The sequence below is a fragment of the Pavona decussata genome, unplaced genomic scaffold, assembly GCF_977016875.1.
Source record: "Pavona decussata unplaced genomic scaffold, jaPavDecu1.1 SCAFFOLD_195, whole genome shotgun sequence".
NCBI classification, from domain to species: domain Eukaryota; kingdom Metazoa; phylum Cnidaria; class Anthozoa; order Scleractinia; family Agariciidae; genus Pavona; species Pavona decussata.
The window spans coordinates 2692292-2712294 of NW_028145604.1; the positions used below are offsets into that span (position 1 = coordinate 2692292).

Consider the following 20003-nt stretch of genomic DNA (forward strand, 5'->3'; position numbering starts at 1 on the left):
CCCCCTGGGCATGAGTGCCCCTTTCCCATCTGAAATTGAAGCTCAAGAGGACTGGCCATTTTGGTTGAGGTAAAAGGAATGGCGGTGTAAGGCCTGGAATTAGTGTAAAAGATAGGAAACGTAATGGAACACGAATTTCGATTCGCCGCGGAACGTCCTAACCGAGAAAAAGAGCGGGAAAACAGGGGCACGGGAAAACGGAAAAACGGGAAAGAGCGGGAAATCGGGGTATTCAGTTGCGTAGGAGGGGGGGGGGGGGTACTGTTGATTTTCAGCTTTTAGCAAATAGTGGAGGAATGGGAAAAAAAACTTTGAGTGTTGCAGCTTTTAAATTACCCTGCAAGAAAACGCTAAAAGTATCGGGAAAGTATTAATTTGTTAGGAGAATGGGTACAAGAGAAATTCGAGAACCTTCAAGAGTATAAAAATGGTGTCTAAACGATCAGCTGGACGATCAGCTTCTATTTTAAGTTACTTTTCCACCCGGGGGGGGGGGGGGTACTCCCCTATATGGGCTATATGCCGCGGGATAGGGTATGGTTTTTGGAGGTTCTCAATCCTTAAACAGGGTATCCTTTTTGCCTATGTTGGCATAGTGTCCCGGTGTGATCCTTAGATAGGGTGCCTAAATTGTATGAGCAAAAATAGCAGTGTGTAAACACCCAGTTAAGCGAAAAACAAATGATCTGTCAAAGTTAAAGTATTACCAAAGCGATTTTAAAAAGACTGTGTTTTTCCGTGGCAGTTAGTCGTTGTTTGGATCGTCATGCAACGTTTCTCTCCCTTTTGTTCTTCCCTTGCATAGGGTGTCATTTTTGGGTTTGGGCCTTAGATAGGGTATCAATTTTCGTTTGATTCATCCTTAATTTAAGACCCTTCGCGGCACACACCTATCCGGACTTTATGGGAGTATCCCCCCCCCCCTCCCCCGGGCTTTTCCAAAGGTAAGTGACTAATAACAATTAACAATTATTGTTCAACGTTTTATTCCTTTTAAGCTCAAATTCGTAATGTTAGATACGTGATACGTATTTATGTATTTAGATATGTATTTAGTGCACGTTGACGCTTTGACGCTGAGATTTAAGGCATACCAGGTGTACAGAGTTACATTAATACTGTCATAACAAAACTATCTTAATCGTTTTATAGCCTTTTAAGATTATTTATTTCCTACCATTATTAACTTTTCTTTGTTAGGCCTTGTTAATTTTCAGACCAAAACAGTGCTGCATAAATTTCTGGAAGGATGACCATATAATTCTGCATTTGCAGTTCAATAAATAATAGTAAAAAATGGAGATGGAGAAAGAACTGAACCATTGTTAGGTAGTAAAGCTACGTGGTTGATGTTCCGATCAACCATGAAAAGTAGAGAGTGTGTGTTCAAGATGTGTTGTTGGACATGGTTATACAACAGGCTAAAGAGCCTTTTCACGCTGATGTAACATGAGTTATAAGAGAGCAATGGCATTGCATTATTTCCCATTCAACCTTTTCATCTAGGTTTCTAAAACAATATCTTTAATAATGCATGGCATACCAATAAGAATCACTTTTGATCTTCACATCGACAAGTCTACACTGTACATGTATACCAATGCCAAATACATTATTTTTAGCTCTATTATAGATTACGTTATACCATGTACTTTTATGGGAACACTGATTAGAAATTGTTGTTATTGTTGTTGAAAGCACCCTGCCAAAGGTTAAGCTTTATATAAGCTGATAGAAAGGTATAAAGTGAGGGTGGGGAACAAGATTGTAGGAATACCCTTATATCTAGTTTTGTAATGCCTCCAATCCCAGAAGCTCGAGTGAGCAGGCTCTTCTTAAGCCTAGCTAAACGTACAAAAATCATATTATCATTACAATGTAGATGTTCCAAATAAGTCAATTAAATTAAAATTGCTCCAGAGCCATTATCAAAGCCTCCAGCACACCTATATAACCACTCGATAACAACTGGCATAGGACTTTTTTCCCCACATATGGTGGTAACCACTTCAAAAACCAATGGCTATCTTTTACTCTGGTTACCACATACATATTACATATTTTTTTATTCTTTCCACAGCCATATGCAAAATATATTTCTCTTTTTCTATTTATTTAATTACAATACTGATGTAAATTAATTTTGTAAATAGTGCACAATAAAAGTTGATTGATTTACTTAATTTGACAATTTAATGACCTGTTGATTTTATATGACCCTTTTTTGTAAAAAAAAAAATGAACAGAATGGGGTTATTTGAAAAATTAGAATTATGGAGGACACGAAAGATCTTATGAAAGTGAGCGCCTTTAATTTATTACAGCAATGAAAGATGGGCAAAACTCCAAAACAACAAAACTTTCCTGAGTTCAACAGATTTTTACTCTGCTGCTCCTTACAAAACTCATGTCTAACCAGGAAGTAAATAGTTCTTAGCACTATAAGAAATTCTCTTTTTATCTACAAGCACGGCTTATATTTAAATCCTCTGGTCAGTTCAATATTTCCAAGGCTGATTTCCATAAACGTTTCCGTGTGCCAGGAGCCCATTGCGTGTGTCCATAAACAAATTTTACCGTGTCATCGATAGTCTCCACGCTCTTTAAACCTTTCCTTTTTATCGAGGGGAACAAACAACATGAACACATCGATTTCTGACTTCACCACAAAATGCACAACGAAAGCCGCTAGTAAAATATTAGACAAGCTCGGAATCGTATTTGAAACGGCGACGGCATTGAAGGCCGCTTTCTACTCTCCTTTTAACTCTAAATCACCTAACTTCAGCGAAGCGAAAGCATATAAGTCATCTGGTTTATAATACACTGAAGAATACGCACTATTCCTCCCTCCCTCAGGATTAGTTTTTGAGCATTCTCCCCTCCCCAAGGATTAGTCTCTGAGCGCGCATGAGCAGATTAGTTGGTAAGGATTACGCATGTGTCACCGGGTGTCAGAAGTTCCAAGTGCAGCGAAAAGAAATAGTTGTAGCACAAACAAAACAGGAAAAGTCGTCCGTGTTATAGGCCGACATCCTACCCTGAAGGCTAAAATAGACACTGAAGAAGTCTTGACGACCTCATAGCTGAAATTATCCAGTGGAAACTTAGAAGACCTCCATTTTGCGAAAGCCACAACGAAAGAACCGTCGATTTCACCTCATATGCGAAAGAAAAATAGAAGCTTGAAGCCAAATAACAACAGTGCTTTCTTTGGACTGCAGACTAATTGTCCGCACTAGAAGATATAGGTAATTACCAAGATTGCCCGCTAAATACTAAGACTCAATCTTAGCCTAAGCATGATATACCCTGAGATTGCGATAGCAAACAAGACGAGTATCATATCTCAAAACTTTACATTTTTCCCATGCCGTATCTCACTAAGCCAAAGGGTAAAAGTTTTAAGCGGCCTTCACATGGCAAACTAAAGTTTGCAAACTCGTGTTGGCAAACTTCGAATAGTTGGCAAACTCGTGCGTTCGCACGTCAAACTCGCGTCAAATCACAACACACGCTAAATTTGCAACATGGCGACGTAGTACAGTGGCACTCACGAAGAGTTGCCGCTTGTGTCTTGGTCCTGTTGTATATTTATCGCCAAAGAAGAAACAGAAAGCGCTGAAATACAGTAATAGCCCGCGTATAAGAACCTGGATTTTAAGAACCTGTTAGGCTAAAATTTTCATTTTAAGCCCCCTCCACATAAGAACCTATTTAGGCTAAAATTTTAAGTTAGGTTCTTAGCAGTGGGGTTGCTGTAAAAGTGTATACTAGGTAGAAACTGCTAAATTAAGATCATCTATTTTGTTTTTCATTTCTCCTCATTGCTTGAGCTTGTTATGAATTTGCTATCAACATGAGTTTCTTTGTTATGTTTTGTTAAGGACATATGCTGTACCTGCACTGAACTGCCTATAGGCACTGCTCTATGGTACAAATAAATGATTTATACTGAATTATGAGATGATATTTATAATATATATAGTATATTCAGATGAAATTCAGATGAAAATATATGAACCTATTTTAAGAACCTCAGTAGCCTAAATTTGCTTTAAGTACCATTTATATAAGAACCTATTTAGGCTAAATTGAAAATTTCAGGTTCTTATATGCGGGCTATTACTGTATTATAAAGGTTTGGACGAAACCGTATATCAGTAGAAATATGACCCGTGTAGCGTACAACATGCTCGTCCAAGAGCTTTTTCTCCTTGATTTTTGTGTCATTATACCCTGCAGACGAAATGTCCAACAGATCTGGACAATTCTGAACTTCGTCGACTAATTGAAAAGTTGCACGTTTGTCTTCACATCCGTCCGCCATTTTGTGAAGTGTCATGCAATTCACGTGAACAGAGCATGTGTTTTGATTGGTTGACAGTCACCAACACACGTTTGCAAACCGTTCACACGTAAAATACGAGTTTGCCAACACGGAAAAGTTGGTGAGAATAGAGGCAGGTTCTATTTGTCACCAACAGTTTGCCAACTTGTTTGCTGACTGTTTTTGTGCCGTTCACACACACCAACTTGAGTTTGCCAACTTTAGTTTGCCGTGTGAAGAGCGCTTTAGTCTTCCAAAACCAAACTATTCATTTTGGGTCATACCCAGGTCATAGATAAATATCACTAGTGGTTTACTGAATGAAGATATTGCCAATATGGCGAAGTATATTTGCTAAAAATACAATTCTGGGATTTTGTTGTAGAAAATCGTATCATGATGTTTCATTTTTAGGACTGAATTATTCTACGGCACTGTATAAATTGAATTATGAAGTTTGGTGTTAGAGTTGTTTTCGTATGAGTGGGAAACGGCAGGAATTTCGAGTGTTTTTATGGACATTACGTTTGTTTTGATTAGGTTATGGTCGATAGACTATGTAAATATGTAACACATTGCTCTGTGACGTCTCCCAGTCGGGTGTACAAGGGGAGGGCAACCTGGGATGAGCTGATTGACAAAATTAATCCTTCATCTTTAGATGAAGCATAACTTGTGCTTCTGGATAAGAACAATAATTATGTCTGGCTCATTCTCTAAGTTTTTGAGCAAATCTTGTTGCGGTCGAGGTCAACCATGTTTGGCATTTGCATCCGCTGTTAAAAATGTACTGATTAATCCAAGTCTGCATCAGGTTGCACTGACAAGACTGTCAAGCAATTTATTGCTAGAAAGAGGAAGGAAAGACGGGAGTAGGCCAGAGCAATAAGAGAATGAAACAAACTTGCAAATGTCAAACAGGAACCAACCTTGCGTGACATGACCAGATTGATGCCAGCAGCAGCAGCAGCAACAGCAGAAGCAGTAGACAGTAGTAGTGGTAGCAGTTATGGAGGAATGCCGTTTTCTAATGATTACTTTTCGCATATTTCAGTGATGTACAAACGTTTCACCCAGGAACTAGTCGATGACATTGAAGTTGACATGGAGTCAGAAGAGGTCAAGGAGATATGCGAAGCAGTAACGCTACTGATCACTAAACTCCTCAACCATGTCGAGGAGGGCATGCCTTTTCTTAAGTCCAGTGATGTTTTGAGAATTGGAAGCATGGCTGAGGGTACTAGGATCTGGAAATTCACCGATGACAATGAAAAAACTGTTTTGGAGTTTGATTTTCTGTCAGTTTTAGAAAAAATTGGTGCTAATGATTTTGCTGCAGACAACTCGTGTCACGGATTCATGAACATAACACAAGAAACGGCCATTTTTCCTAACAACTACCAAAACTTATCCCATGAAGTTGGGGCAGTTGGAAGGCTAAATGCAAACATGGTTTCATTCATGTTTAAAACAGAACTGATGAAAGCTGTAGGAAAGCTTTGCTCATGTTTAAAGTGTGATGTAGGTGTTTTGCCAACTGGTGACTACACTTTTGGAGATATAACTGAAACCTCCGAATATTCAGAAGAGTGCAGTGAATGTCAAATTCACCTTAAAACGGGCACTTTGGCCATTGCCACGGGTGGGAACTTTCATCCATTACATTGGGGATCGTCAATGGTCTTCTCGTGGAAAAGAAAGGTTCTCGATGGGATGAAGTATCCTTGTGAAAAGTCTCGACAAAAGCCAAAGATCGACAATGACATTATCATATTAGTAGATTTTTTGCCAGCCATTGAAGTCACAAAGCAAGGAGTGTCTCCCAAGGAACACCTTTTTTATCTCGTACCAAAAATCTGTAAACATGAGCATAACACTTGCTGGAAAATCTCCCACTGTAGAAAGGAAGTAGGCGAGCTCGTAAGTACCAACCACTTGCATCGCCAATGCTACATGGTGTTGAAGTTCATCCAGGATTACATCGATTGCGAACTTAAAGGAATCCCTGAGAGCCCTAACACCTACATGATCAAGTCAGCGGTTATCTTTCACATTCAATCGTGTAAGAAGGAAGACTCCTTTATAGAGTCTTGCTTGTTGGAAACCATCGATTTTCTCACTGATGCATTTGAGAATGAATTTCTCCCGCACTTGGTTCTCGGGTTCAACTTACTAGACAAGTATCAGGACCCCGCCCTTCCACCAGAAGACCAGCTGTGGACTGGGAATAGAAACACAGTCATGAGCAAATGCTGGGGCTTCTTGGGTCACGTGTTCAGAAACCTTGACTCGATCATTGCTGTGGGCTTCGATTTTGACACGATTCAGACAATTTTAAAGTTTATAACACTGGAATATGGGGTTTGTTGGGGGAAAACAGACTTCAGAGATTTGTATCTCCCAGAAGAGAGCTATTTCTTAGAACTGCTGAAAAAAATTGGTAGAGGTGATTTTCCATCTAAAAGCGAAATGAAAAGCGTAAGACAAAAAAGGGACAAGTACCAGAAGGAGAGATATCAAGGAAGGAACCATTCGCTTCATTATATGTGTATGTTACGATGCCGCAAGGTCTATCAAGATTTGCTCGAGTCAGACGCCGAATTTTACCAAGGCTTGACAACGGAGGAAGAAGTACGTGATTTTGTAGAAAAAGCTCAAAGGGTCCCGAAGATTGACAAAAACACGAAGCCGTAGGGCAGGAAAGAGGGCTTTCCAGGGATTGTATCGTTAACAAATAAGGTAATGATGAACGTCCGCATCAATCAGACAAGGCCCATAATCAATATTTCATAGATTTTGATCCTTTAGTTCTTCCCATGGCAAAGGCAATCTTTCCAAACAGCGTTTTTAAGAATGGGTCCATTTTAATTACTTTTTCTTGCGTGTTTCTTTTCTGTTTCTCTTCAGATAAACGGAGCCAGTTCTTAACATTAATAGTCATAAAGAACATACAGCAGTTATAAAATTCAAACATTTTATGGCATCAACTTGTGACTGGGTGCGCGGGGCTTGATACTAGGAAGGCCTCCTTTCCTGCAGCAGTCCGACAACATCAGAGATTTCGAACTTTCCATAAAGTTGTACCAATGGTAAATAAAACTTTTTCACACTCCGCAAAAATCTATTCAACTGTTAATGAAATTCATAAGCAAGTAAAAATCAGCGATAAAATCGAACGACGTTTCGGAGTGGTCATGTCACCATTTTCAAGTTCAAAATGACCTACTGTCAGAAATAGTTCGCTGAACGTTTTGAATTTGAAAATGGTGTTATGCCGACTTCGAAACGTCGTTCGATTTTACCGTTGATTTTTAGTTTCTTGTGTATTACCAAACCTTTGCTTATAATTAAATTTACTTTTTGAATTGTATAGATTTCTTGCTCGGTTCAGTATATCTCTAACATACCTTAATTTACACAAATGTAATTCTCTCTTGTACATTAATCCTAGGCTCTACAAACATTTCCTACATTTTCTAATATCTCAATAAAGCTCAGTGTGATTTCTTTGTTTATTGAAAAGTAGGTGGTGGTCAACTGGAAAGCCTTTGCTACTTTGACCACCACACACATTTTATAATTTGTACTGTATTTATTTTTATCTTGAAATCATCTGTTGTAATACTTTTCTTTCTATGTTAATGTTGTATAAATAGTGTGAAATAAATGAACCATGAACCATGTAAAAATAAGATTGGCTTTGTTTGTGAAATTTGAGTGGCCCGCAATAACACGCAGGTGTATTAAAATATTGTATTTTTTCATTTGCGGTCAGTTCACAATACAGCAGCTCTAGAGGAATAAACCCGTCATCCTTGGACAGCTCGTTAATCCAAAGACATTGTGTGATGTTACCTTGCAACGAGTTTTTAGTGAAACAGACTTCCCTTCATTTTGCAGTTCATAGATGTACAAGTCGTTATCGTGGCAACCAAGAGCAACATGAGTTCCATCTGAAACACAATAGTGATAAATCGGTTAACTTCACAATCCTGACAGCTTTACGAAAGTGTAAGGAAAAACAAAAGGTAATGGTGGTGGTGGTGGTGGGTTAAGAACCGCCACTGACTGAATATTGGCAGTAATGTTGGTGCTTACCAGGTGAGAACTGGATTTCTGAGATCTTCTCCGGAGGTTCGGATTTTCGCACGAGAATGACATCTCCAGTTGATGAATTCAACAACATCCATCTGAAGAGCAAGGACAACATTTATTGAATTGAACAGTGTAACTTCCGCCATTGGCACAGTGATAGGCCCAGCAGAGCCGGGTGTAGGGGGTCTCAAGCCCCCAGATTTACGCAACTTTCAGGGAATGGAACTCGTATTGTTAGCCTCCCTCGTGGATGCTCTTTTGGCTCGTCACGCAATCTTTCCTTCGAGGAAAGATTACGTGACGAGCCGAAAGAGTGTCTGCGAGGAAGGCCTGATCGCATTTGCTGCATTTTCAGTAGAACAGTTTCCTTAAAAATTTAATGTTATCCATTTGACCGACTCACCCTCCTTTCTTGAAGCCTACGGCTGTGGAGCTACCGTTAGGATGAAATGCTGCAGCTTGAATCGCTGAACCCTGAAAGCATGTGTTCAGAAACTTCAATTGGCCTTATCACGGTTTTCGCCGCCATTTTGACGGGTAGGCAAACAGGCTTGAAATAACATGGAAATCCGATGTCAAATAATTTTCATAAAACATCGCTTATGAAAAATTCGTGAATTGGAAACTTTTGGCACTAGGAAAGGGATTTTAGGAACAAATTTGGAGGGATGTAGCTGTGACAGAAAGCGTCCAGTCGTGTTTTGAACTTTCCATACATTTGTCTGTATAGCGAACCAGCCGTGAACTGCTACTAAATATAGTTCGCGGGAAAAAATACAGAACGAGATATATTCATGTGTAGTGCGCTTGTTTCGGTTCATGGCTTAAAGAACGACTAATATTACGTGTGTAGCGCGCTTGTTTTGTATGGCTTAAAGAACGACTAATGTTACATGTATATCGCGCTTGTTTCGCCTCATGGCTTAAAGAACGACTAATATTACATGTGTAGCGCGCTTGTTTTGTATGGCTCAAAGAGCGACTAATGTTTCATGTATAGCGCGCTTGTTTCGCCTCATGGCTTAAAGAACGACTAATATTACATGTGTAGCGCGCTTGTTTTGTATGGCTTAAAGAACGACTAATGTCACATGTGTAGCGCGCTTGTTTTGAGATATTTCCTCTGTCTCGCGCGAACAGACTTCGGGGAGTCCCATTGACTCTTGTCAAGACGAACTGTCCGATGGAGTCTGTTTGCCAACTTTTCAATCCCCCGCTCGCTCCTTTTAACCCCTTACTTCCGGTACCACCGAAGCCTTGCACTCATTTCCGGATCCGGTCGCGATCGGACTCAATCCGCCTGGGAGTGAAGTCAACCGGACTCAGGTCGAGTGTATTGGACATGAGTGCCTTTCATCTGAGGAAATATTTACCCTCATATTTACCATAATCATGGCTACCATCCAAGCCTGCGTCCAGTAACAACCCATTCAATCAATGTCAACAACAGGTCACTGTCAGGAATCAAATAATTTCTCAAATAAACAGAACGGGGAAGTACAATATTTTTGTCATAAACAAGCTCCGTCAGAGTTTGGCAGCCTGGGCAGCACACACCAATCAAATTTGGGTACGTTAAACTACCAATTCAAGTTTGTAAAAACTTTAAAGTAGAACATTGTAACCATGACTACTAATATATTGAGGCTGCGTACATGTAATTTATTAGATACATATCACTGAGTACATTGCTTCTAAACTGTCAGTGTAAAGTAGACAAATTGTATATTATGATTAATTACGGACAAGGCAATGCTAATGTACAGATGGACTAGCAGCTGTTGAAATTTCAGATGTTTGCTCTTACTAATCACACTCTAATCTGGTAGCCTTTGATGTTTCAGGACAAAATTAATACAACTGGATTCCAGTTCCATTGTTCCTAACTAATAATAATTAATTAATAATATTGTTAAGGTGGCTGATCGCAGTTTAGTAGTACCCGTGTCTCATTTGCAATAAGCACTTAAAATCGTCAAAGTTTAAGTTCAAACTAAAGACATTGTTATTTTCATTGTTAGTTAAGATGAGCTCGGTGCTATTTCCAAGGCAACACAATGAACCAGTATTCGTATTGGTCATTAGGTTTCCTGAATCATTTGTCTGTAGCAAACTCTACAATGTACTTACATGTTGTCCTTGTAAATTTTTAACAGAGGGGTCTTTGGCAATTTCATTGTTAAGTGTTTTCACATTTACCCACAAAATGGAAAAAGATTGTTTTATCAGCACCATGTTTTTTTTGTTTTTTGTTTTTCAGTCAGTGAGCTCGTACTGACATGCACCATCAGCTTTCTGCAGAGTGCACACAAAAAACTTAATTCAGCCACATTGAAATAAAATTAACTATAAGACATACATTATAATAAAACCGACTACCACTGAGTTGTTACGTAACTTGAACTACGTATTCTAAGCAGCCTCGTATAGACTCACTAACTAGTATTTTGATTGTTTTTATTAAAAATTCTAAAACAATGTCAGATTGAAGAACTACAAATGATAATAGACTGCCCAGAGGAGCCCTGTATTTTCCTGTGTGTTCACTGAGTTCAATGTGTGAGTTTATGTCCCCTTAGTAGCCCTTACCCCATGCCATTCATGTACTCCTCCCATGTTGTTGTTTTAGAAGGCAGCTTAGGAAACAGAATGATCGAACTCAAGACACAAACAGGAAAATAAATAGCTGTGAATGGCACAACTTAGCTACAATAAATGTCTACATGTATTCCTATTTTGGTTGAGAAAGCAGCAAATGGATCGCAATTTTTAAAAAGATCGCAATATTTTTTTAATTTGCAATACATGTTTCGAACTGTTTTTCAAATACTTCTTGTAACTGATGAAGATGTGTCACATCAAAACATTGTATAATTTGCAAATTAAAAAATATTGTGATCTTTTTAAAAATTATATTCCTATTACCAATTGAAATTCTAAACCGCACTGGAATAAGTTGCCTAAAGAATCTATAATCTATATTAAATAAATAGACTGTGGTTTAAATCTAATGGGAAAATTGAGGTCAGTGTCAATAGACAAAGTTAAATTTACAATATAACTTTGCATTCTCAAGCTCTTTATCTATAAACTTGATTTGGATTATTTTGTAACAAATTTACATGTTCAGTTTCAAACCATGGTAAAGTTCCAATTACAATGCTTTGAAATCAAAACGAAACTTATTTTACAAGACCATAGATGAACGATTAATTTTTCAGGTGCCTTGTAATATATATTGACCGTAGTAGTTATTCAAAGTAGTGATGTTTTACATGAGCTTGACTTCAAGGATGGCTTTGCAACCATACACTGAATGCTAATCATTTCATCTTGCGGCAGAAAATGAAATGAAGTCTAACTTAATATACAGCAATTTAAATAATAAATAATTGTAACCTGGTTAAAATACAATCAAATCGTTCCTTAGTTAGCTTGTATGGGGATACAACCTTCCTGGTAGATACATTTACAGGCTGTGCCTTATAGAAACCTTTTAGTACAGATTATGAACACAGCTCATGTGCTTGCACAAATATTTTTAATTAAGTCCATGAAATAAAAGGGTAGCAGTTAAATCCAAATATTTGAAAAGGGAAGTGAAAACGGACCTGAAATTGCTAACAGAAATTACACAGAATGCCAAGATTTCACTTAACTTTTGGGAAAAAAAACGAGGCAGTCCGATTCTATCATTTTCCTGTTGCTTATCTTCAAGGTATGACATAAAAAAGGATGACAATATTTTGTTTCACGTATGTTCCATTTCAGTAACAGTTGGTATGTGGAAGGGTAAGCACCTGAACCCTCACACATGTTTATAACCCTGTGTTAAGCTCCGGCCACAAACACTACCTGTAGCCTTGAAGTGCCACTTCCCTTTTCCTATTGAATAATAATTCTCACTGATTCTCATCCTCCTTTGAATCAATTTTCTCTGACCTCTAAGCTATTCTAGACTGAACTCAGAGAAGTTTTACTGAAACTTAACAATCTGTCAATACTTTGTAATATTAATAATTCTTAAACATTTATTCAATAATTCAAGCCCTCCCAGTCTTTCTCTTGAACTCCTCTAGTTCTTTCAGGTAAGCCAGGGGTGGCCAGCGGTGCTCCAGAACATGACGACGATTGTCTCCCTTGATCAGGTCAAAGTCGTCACACGCCTCAAAGTCAGGGTAGTTTGTGGTGATCACGTACAAACACCACCGTGCCAGCTGAGGAGCATTATGAGCCTTGGAATAATAAAAAAAAAAACCTTTATTTACCCTTGGCAGTGTTTATAGCACAAGTGCTAGTGGGACAGGGCATTGAACTTCACAAAGAAATGATTTATTAAATTAAACATAACATGGTTAAAAATCCCAACAGGCAGGAGGCAGACCAGCTGGCTATTTAGCATGGCCAAGGGGTTGAACTTGGGGCTACTGAGAAACAACTCCAGCTAGTACTCAGAGCAGAGCTTGAACCCGGGACCACCAGATTTCAAGTTCGGCACCCTAACCACTCAACCACGCTGCCTCCATAATAAAATAATTTGTTAAATAAATAAACTTTGAACTACAAAATATGGACTGCACATTTGTCACACAGAAACAATGATGGGGGGGGGGGGGGGGGAATTCAATCAAACATCTAATTTTTATTTTTCCATAGAAACATTGTAGTAGTAAGTTAGTCCCTCTTAATATTCCGACAAGAAACATTCAACAAAATTAGTTTGTACCTTGTCAAAGCTCAGTGTTTTCATTTTATTAAATATTAAGTAAAATGTTGGCTTCCAGTTGAGATTTATTCAAATTATATACACTCTCTTCTTCTGTTACTTTAAGTCAGGTGTCTCCCTGAGGATTTGCTCGAAAATCCACAGAGAAGAACACAAAATCTAAGTGAGCACGATATTCCAGGGGCGAGTCACGCTAAAGAATCACTGTATGAAGGCAAAGCAGTCCCTCTTTTCGCTCGCCATCCAGCACCCGCACCACTCACAGCTTACGGCTTTGCCCCTCACAGGCCCTATCTGCCCTTCAAATTTCTTGCTTACTCATTTTTTTGGCATTTTTCCCACCAATTTTAGAGCAAAAGAGAGACTGCTCGCAGTCTAATGCCTCACATCTAACATAGTCAACTTCACCTACCTGTCCTGATAAAAGAAGGTTGATCACATCATTGCATTTAGCAGAATTCAGTCGTTTCTTCTTTATCTCTGCATTAATCTTCTCAGTGATGGCAGCTTCACAGACTGAAATCAGCTGTGGAAGACAGAATCTATCGGCCACCACTAGAAGCTCTCTGTAGTCAGTGACCATCATATCACTTGGTACTGTGTCTGTGTACAGGAATATAAGAAGTGCCAAGAAACTCTTCACTGATGCTCCCTTGATTGTCACCTAAAATAGCCATACAAAGAACAACATTTGTGAGTCACCATACAGAAGAGCCTCTGGCTATTCACACTACCACCAAGGTGGCCATCAGGGTTTTAACCAGAAGGGTGTACAGACACACTATGAATGCCCATGTTTTGAAAAAGTTAGCTGCAAATTTGCCAATCTTTATGTGCATAATGTATTTCTATAGTCTCTTTTGTATGGATGATGTATTTCTGTAACATTTTACTGTATTTTTGTGTTCTTGAAGATGTTAGCTTCCGTAAGCTACTCTGAAATTTAAGAGTAAATAGAGTTTATGTATGTAGGTATGTAGGTATGTATGTACGTATGTATGTATGAGACACGCCTCTTAGATGGCCAGTTCTAGAATCTATTCTGGCCAAAAGCCTGACCCTATAGATGACTCTATCCAATGGATAAGTCGCAGTCCGGCTGAGAAAATCTATTGGTTGGAGTAATTTTATCCACCGGAAAGAGTTATCACCTCTTTAAACACCCGGAGCCTGCATGGTAAACAATAAAATTGGGAATGCAAAAAAATACCACCGTATTAAATGATCTTTTTGTTTTATTGCCTTATGCAATGCCGCGATAATGGCGATGACTGTAATTAATGCACAATGTAAAATCATTGTGAGGAATAGCGATGTGAGATTGATTGATTAAAAAAATAATAAGATTCAGAGGTCAATGGGATTCCTTTAGCGTGTCTGCTTATGGGAGCTTAAAAACAAAGGAAAAGTCTAAATCCTAACCCCTGAAAGTGTCTGTGGCCGCTATAGGGAATATCCGCTTATGGGAATGTGTGAATACAGAGTTTGTAGGGGAGTTCAAACGGGGTTTTGTGAAGGAGGTCGCAAGTGGTAAGTAGAGCTGTCTGCTTTTGAGAGTGTCAGAGAGCTTCCACTGTATTTATTATTAGGAGGACATATACTTTCATTATCTTCACTGCAGTTGCTGGTCATAATAGCCAGCTGCCAGTTACTTATCACAGTCCTAACTAATAAATGTCATAATGATCCAATGTAGACATACCTCATGGCTATCTCGCTCACTAAAGCCACCACCAAACATGGCTGCCATGACCTCTGACCTTGCCATCAGCACCGCTCTATGAGCATATAACACAGAGTTCTTTACATGGAATTTCACATCTGAAAAATAAGGCTGGTTCACAAAGTTCTCCTTGACAATTTTGCTTCTCTCTTCATGCAGAATGGCAACCAAGCTGGGATTAAGGTAGCTTTCACCATTTGTTATGTTCTCACAGATCTGCCCTAACCAAGGGATGCGGAGCCTGTGAGACAAGCTGATGACTTTGGTGTACAGGGACTCATCAGCATCGGATGGAATATTTGGTGAACCGGTATATAAGAACTCAAGGACATGTTGAAAAGCTTTTCCAGAGACACAGTTATTAAAATGCAAGCAAGTTTTTGACTTTGTTTTGGCCTTTCTTTCCAGGTTTGGTGAGTGCTCCAAACTGTGATGATTAGAAACTGGGCTTTGTAGGTTTCCACTGGTGCTCTCTTTTGCATTACTTTTCTTTCCATTTTGCTTGCTTTCCTTGCTACTGCAGGAGCAGGAATCTCCACTACTCAGCAATCTGCTGAGCTCTGCCTCCTCTCCATTGTTCAAGAAGAAATCTCGGAAGACAGCAGAGCCTATACCGAGAATGATTCTATGCGCGTCAAGTGGATGATTGTTAGAGCCAAATAGAAGCCTGATGTCTGAACTTCCAGTTCCATCTTTGTACATTTTCTTCATGTCGTCAGTGAACGTAGATTGAGGAATCTTAACTTGCGGCATTGGATCTGGTTAATTAACAACAAAATGAAATAGGAACAAAGTTAATTGAAGCTTCAAAAACTTATCCTCTCCTTTCTCAAGATCCTCCTGATCACAACTTGCCAGCTGCCCCACCGACCCCACCCAGCCACATCCATTCTTGGTACAGTCAAACCCCATTGTTACAAACACTACTGGCACCAGAAAAGGTGTCTCTAGATTGGAGTGTGCTAATCAAGTGGGTTAATTGTTAATAGCAAACAACAAATTCCCCTATCTTGTCCCCATACTTTTGTTAATTATAAAAGTAATGGGAAGAATGAGAAGAAGTTATCAAAATGTCACGAAAATTCACCTTGGGTGATCAGATCCTTAATTCTCATGACCTCAGGAGTAGCATAAGCATTGATATTACAAGGAGAAATGTGATGCTGATCACTGTTAGGGCTTGAAGTGTTAAGGGAAATGTATGAGGTAGGACCAAGAAATTTGTCCATTTTTATGAGGTCTCCATATTAAGTAGGCATCCATAAAAGGGGGTTCCACTATATTAGGCAATTCACACATTTCCTGTATAATATTGTTGTCTTTCTCTACCAACCTGGTGGAGATAAAACAGGAGGATCTGGACCATGCCGATAGATTTTTGGAGTTTTCTTTTGCCAATGGAACACTTTAAATCTTGTCTTTGAAGGGGAGTGGTTCTGAATTGCCAAACGCACTGCAGTGTTGATAACACCATGTACCCCTTCACCTGTCACATCACTGCTTTCACAGTAACAAGTGCTAAGTCTTTCCGCCAACTCGCGTCCTTTGGAGACAGAAATCAAGCCATCTGGAGCGCTACTGTTGACCCAAACAAAAAAGTAAATTAAATTAAATTAAACCTCCATACGGGCATTTGATCATGAATATGCATATGCAAATGTGCGCGTCATAGGAAATATAATTATTAATTATTATAAGATAGCAAATATGCGGTGAAAGGCAAGTACATGTAAGACCACAGTGACTGCAATTGCTTCTGTCAATATGAATTTTCAATTTTAGGATTCCCTCACAAATCCAAAAATTAGAAGCATTTAACACAGAAATCCTAACCTACATGTACTTTTGAATCATGTTCTGATACAAAATAATTAAAAGTGATCTTTAGCATTTCGAAGATCCTTTACTCTTTCAATCCCAACAGCACGCCAGTTTTTGTAGTAAATGAACTTTTCCTCAAAGTCACATTTTTGTTCCAAAAAATTTAATCACGGTTTGGTGGACTATCATCGGGTATACCTTTGTCTTTTAATTTAAGCCATGCTTTAAGAACATTTACATAAAACTCTGACAAACCCTTGAGATCAAGAAAATTTGCATCACAATTACATTCAAAATGTTTGTTTGTTCATATAATCACAGAATGTCTGGTGCTGCATTTTGCAATGATGTGTGTCTGATTTTTGGCGATCATATAAAACCATGAGGCTTAACTTGCCCCAGAGAGGGGAAAGGGTTACGTTATGCAAGAGAATAATCTTATAACTCAGGCTAATATATGCCAGTGATGGTATCACTGAAAACTGCTCAAATTTAAAAACAGCTGTCACTATACAACATCTGTACGTCCTGCACACTAGCCCAACATCAAAGCAAACATGCCAACCGCTGATTATCAATGATAATTTCCCTTGTGATCACGGCATGCTTCCCAGCCTCAGGAATGAGACTGCAGGGATGTCAATGAGGTTTAAGGCTTCCGTGGCCTTAAGAACCAGCAACTCTGACAAGAAAACAAGCCCAATTCCAGCAGCAGGAAAATAAAGTGAAACTACTTTTTTACACTTCCTGTGCATGTTTACTGCATTTGCTGTAGAGACGAGCAGACAACCCAATATTTGTTCAGGGGCATAATTTTTCTGAACTTATTATTAATAATAAAAAAGAAGTATAACAATATACGATGGTAAATAAATAACAAAATTTAAAATTTATTGCTGAACTGCACTCTTTATTGCCTTAAAGTATACTAAAATCTCGTGGGCGTTTAATTTTACACTGAGACTCCAAACCTTGTGAAAATTCAACAGAAGGGGAACAGCATAGGTGTCATTAAACTGTAAATTTCCCCTTGCTTTAAAATAATAACTAAAATTCACGTCATTAATGTCTGGCAAGAAACCAAAGGAAACGATGACGTTCGAAACCTGTCTCCGTAACGTCAAAGGAAACGAAACAGGAACATCCAACCTCCAATTATTTAAATTTTAAGCTTTCTTTTCGCTTAAAAAAATGCCGCAAATGTGGCTAGCTCTGTTGTTATTGGTCAACGTAATTATCTATGGGCGCGAAATTTCCGTATACAGCAAGCAGTAGAACCATGCTATGTTTCGTTATGACAAAAAATAGTAGACAAATGATTCTCTGTCTGAAAGCTGCTGAACGTCTCCAAGAATTTTTGAGGCTTCTCATTACAAAAAAATTAAAAACGATTTTCACTCAAACAGTCAATCTTTATCTCATTTAAGGCTGGGCATACTGCATTAAAGAGACTGGCCAAATTTTTGATAAATCTTCGATTAACAAAACCTTTAGGTAAAACGACAGTGCATCAATGACGCTAATATCATTTCGCTCGAGGCGCCTAAAACGTGATCTGAAACACATACAATTAATAAGAAGCTAAAACAAGCAAATTACAGCTCAGCCCAGTATGCGAGGAAATGAGAAAGACTAGTTCAAAAGCCATTAATCAACATATTCCTAGAGCACTATAATTGGGATCTGCGTCTACTAAACAGCTTACCGAAGTAGTTGTGCTGGCGGTGAACGATCCATTTAGATCACAATTCTAAACGACGGACTATAAGCAAAAAAGAACTGTAATTTATTCCATACCTCGATGTTCGTAGATCAGTTTTGTTTCCAACGACCAAGATCGGAGTGCCAGGCATGTAATGTTTTAATTCAGGAACCCACACAGTCGAAACGTTTTGGAAAGAGGTAGGGTTAGAGATGTCAAAAAATACGAGGAAGACGTCCGTCTCTTCGTACTCCAAGGGCCGAAATTTTTGAAAATCAGCTCCACAGAGCGTGTCCCAGAACGTCAGCACATAGCTTTCTCGGTCCACCGTCATGTTTGTAAAGAAAGTATCTTGAACAGATGGCAGAATTCTCTCCCGTCCTGGAAATAATGGAGTGTCATCTTGATCGGGGAAGTTCTCGTAATACCATCGAATGAGGAACGAGGTTTTGCCCACACTGCCGTCGCCAACCACCTTGATTTTCAAGCGACGCATATTTTCTACCCTCTCGAAGAAGTTAACGGGGTGGAAGTGAGAAGATATCCAGCTCGAATGAAAGTTAAATTCACCTCTCTTCAATAAACACAATCAACACACCAGCTGAAAGCAAATTTTCCCAGTTAGTAGTATTTTAGATTCAGTCTTCCTCGGCCAAGACGAGAACAACCAATCAGCGCCGTTGTATTATGACCAGTGTGATTAAAAAGCTCTTGAAGTTGACAATCGCCGTATTAAACGTATTGCGAGTACATGCGATATTTTCTCACGCATATACAATGCAACACGCAAAAAAGAAAGAACTATCTACGGATATATTTGCCTGCTTCTGCGTCATTCACGCTGTTTTATTCTTTTTTTTCTCTTATTTGTGACGTCCGTAAATCCCCTTCGATCGGATAAATAAACGCTGACATTATTCAGATCAAGGATGTGAAAATGCTGATTGAACATCTGCCAAGCTGTCAAATGCTCCCTTGTATTGTTGTCAAACCTCGGCGTGTACATAAAGCTGCGTATGTATAGCGTATTCGAATTTTTATCTTGCCATTTCATTTTCTTTTTCCGATTATTTATTTGTGATCATCTAGTCACCTTTTTTCTGAGCTATTAATTTTCCAAGAATTACTTTCGTGACCCTTGTTTACTACGATGCAGCAAAAAAAAAAAAAAAAAACATAAAATTAACAGTCATTTTATGCAAATGTAGATTAAATTCAGGCGTTTTCGCTCTAATTTTCCTCGAAGTCTCACGCGAAATAATACTGTCTTCGATTTTGTGAAATTCATCCAAAGTCATGAGAAACTCGAGCCCGGGAACCAGAGGCATCGAAGGGTGTTAGTAATCCAACCTAGGGGATGGGGATGGTGGGACATTACATTGGCGAATCCATGTAGGTGGGGGGTCCACTCTCGAACCTTGACTTTGCTTCGGCTCTTATAACGAAATATAACGGCACCTCGCCCTAATGGCCTCGTTTTCGGTCTTAAAACGTTTTGTTTTTTTGTTCTGATTTTTGCTCGGTAATCATTAATTGGCAGAGCTAAGACTGAAAAGAGAGGGGGGGAGGGTGTCACTTGTTTTCATTTTGTATTGAATATAAAGAT

At 38.9% G+C, this 20003-nt stretch overlaps 3 protein-coding genes across 3 annotated transcripts; 1 reads left to right on the forward strand and 2 right to left on the reverse strand.

The window, feature by feature from the left end:
* The first annotated feature begins 2960 nt into the window (after positions 1-2960).
* LOC146461763 (uncharacterized) lies at positions 2961-8022 on the forward strand. The gene is made up of 2 exons (XM_085086705.1): positions 2961-3251; positions 5385-8022. The coding sequence occupies exon 2, from the start codon at positions 5387-5389 to the stop codon at positions 7022-7024; it is 1638 nt and encodes a 545-aa protein (XP_084942831.1). The 5' UTR covers positions 2961-3251; positions 5385-5386; the 3' UTR covers positions 7025-8022.
* Positions 8023-8060: 38 nt separating this feature from the next.
* Positions 8061-8920, reverse strand: LOC146461764 (echinoderm microtubule-associated protein-like 2). Its single transcript, XM_085086706.1, has 3 exons — positions 8829-8920; positions 8429-8520; positions 8061-8283 (listed from the first exon to the last, which is right to left on the reverse strand). The coding sequence occupies exons 2-3, from the start codon at positions 8514-8516 to the stop codon at positions 8123-8125; spliced, it is 249 nt and encodes an 82-aa protein (XP_084942832.1). The 5' UTR covers positions 8517-8520; positions 8829-8920; the 3' UTR covers positions 8061-8122.
* A 1146-nt stretch (positions 8921-10066) lies between these two features.
* On the reverse strand, positions 10067-19102 carry LOC146461765 (rho-related protein racA-like). The gene is made up of 5 exons (XM_085086610.1): positions 18493-19102; positions 16208-16452; positions 14854-15632; positions 13564-13815; positions 10067-12660 (listed from the first exon to the last, which is right to left on the reverse strand). Exons 1-5 carry the CDS (start codon positions 18891-18893, stop codon positions 12469-12471), a joined length of 1869 nt encoding a protein of 622 aa, XP_084942736.1. The 5' UTR covers positions 18894-19102; the 3' UTR covers positions 10067-12468.
* Between the last annotated feature and the right edge of the window lie 901 nt (positions 19103-20003).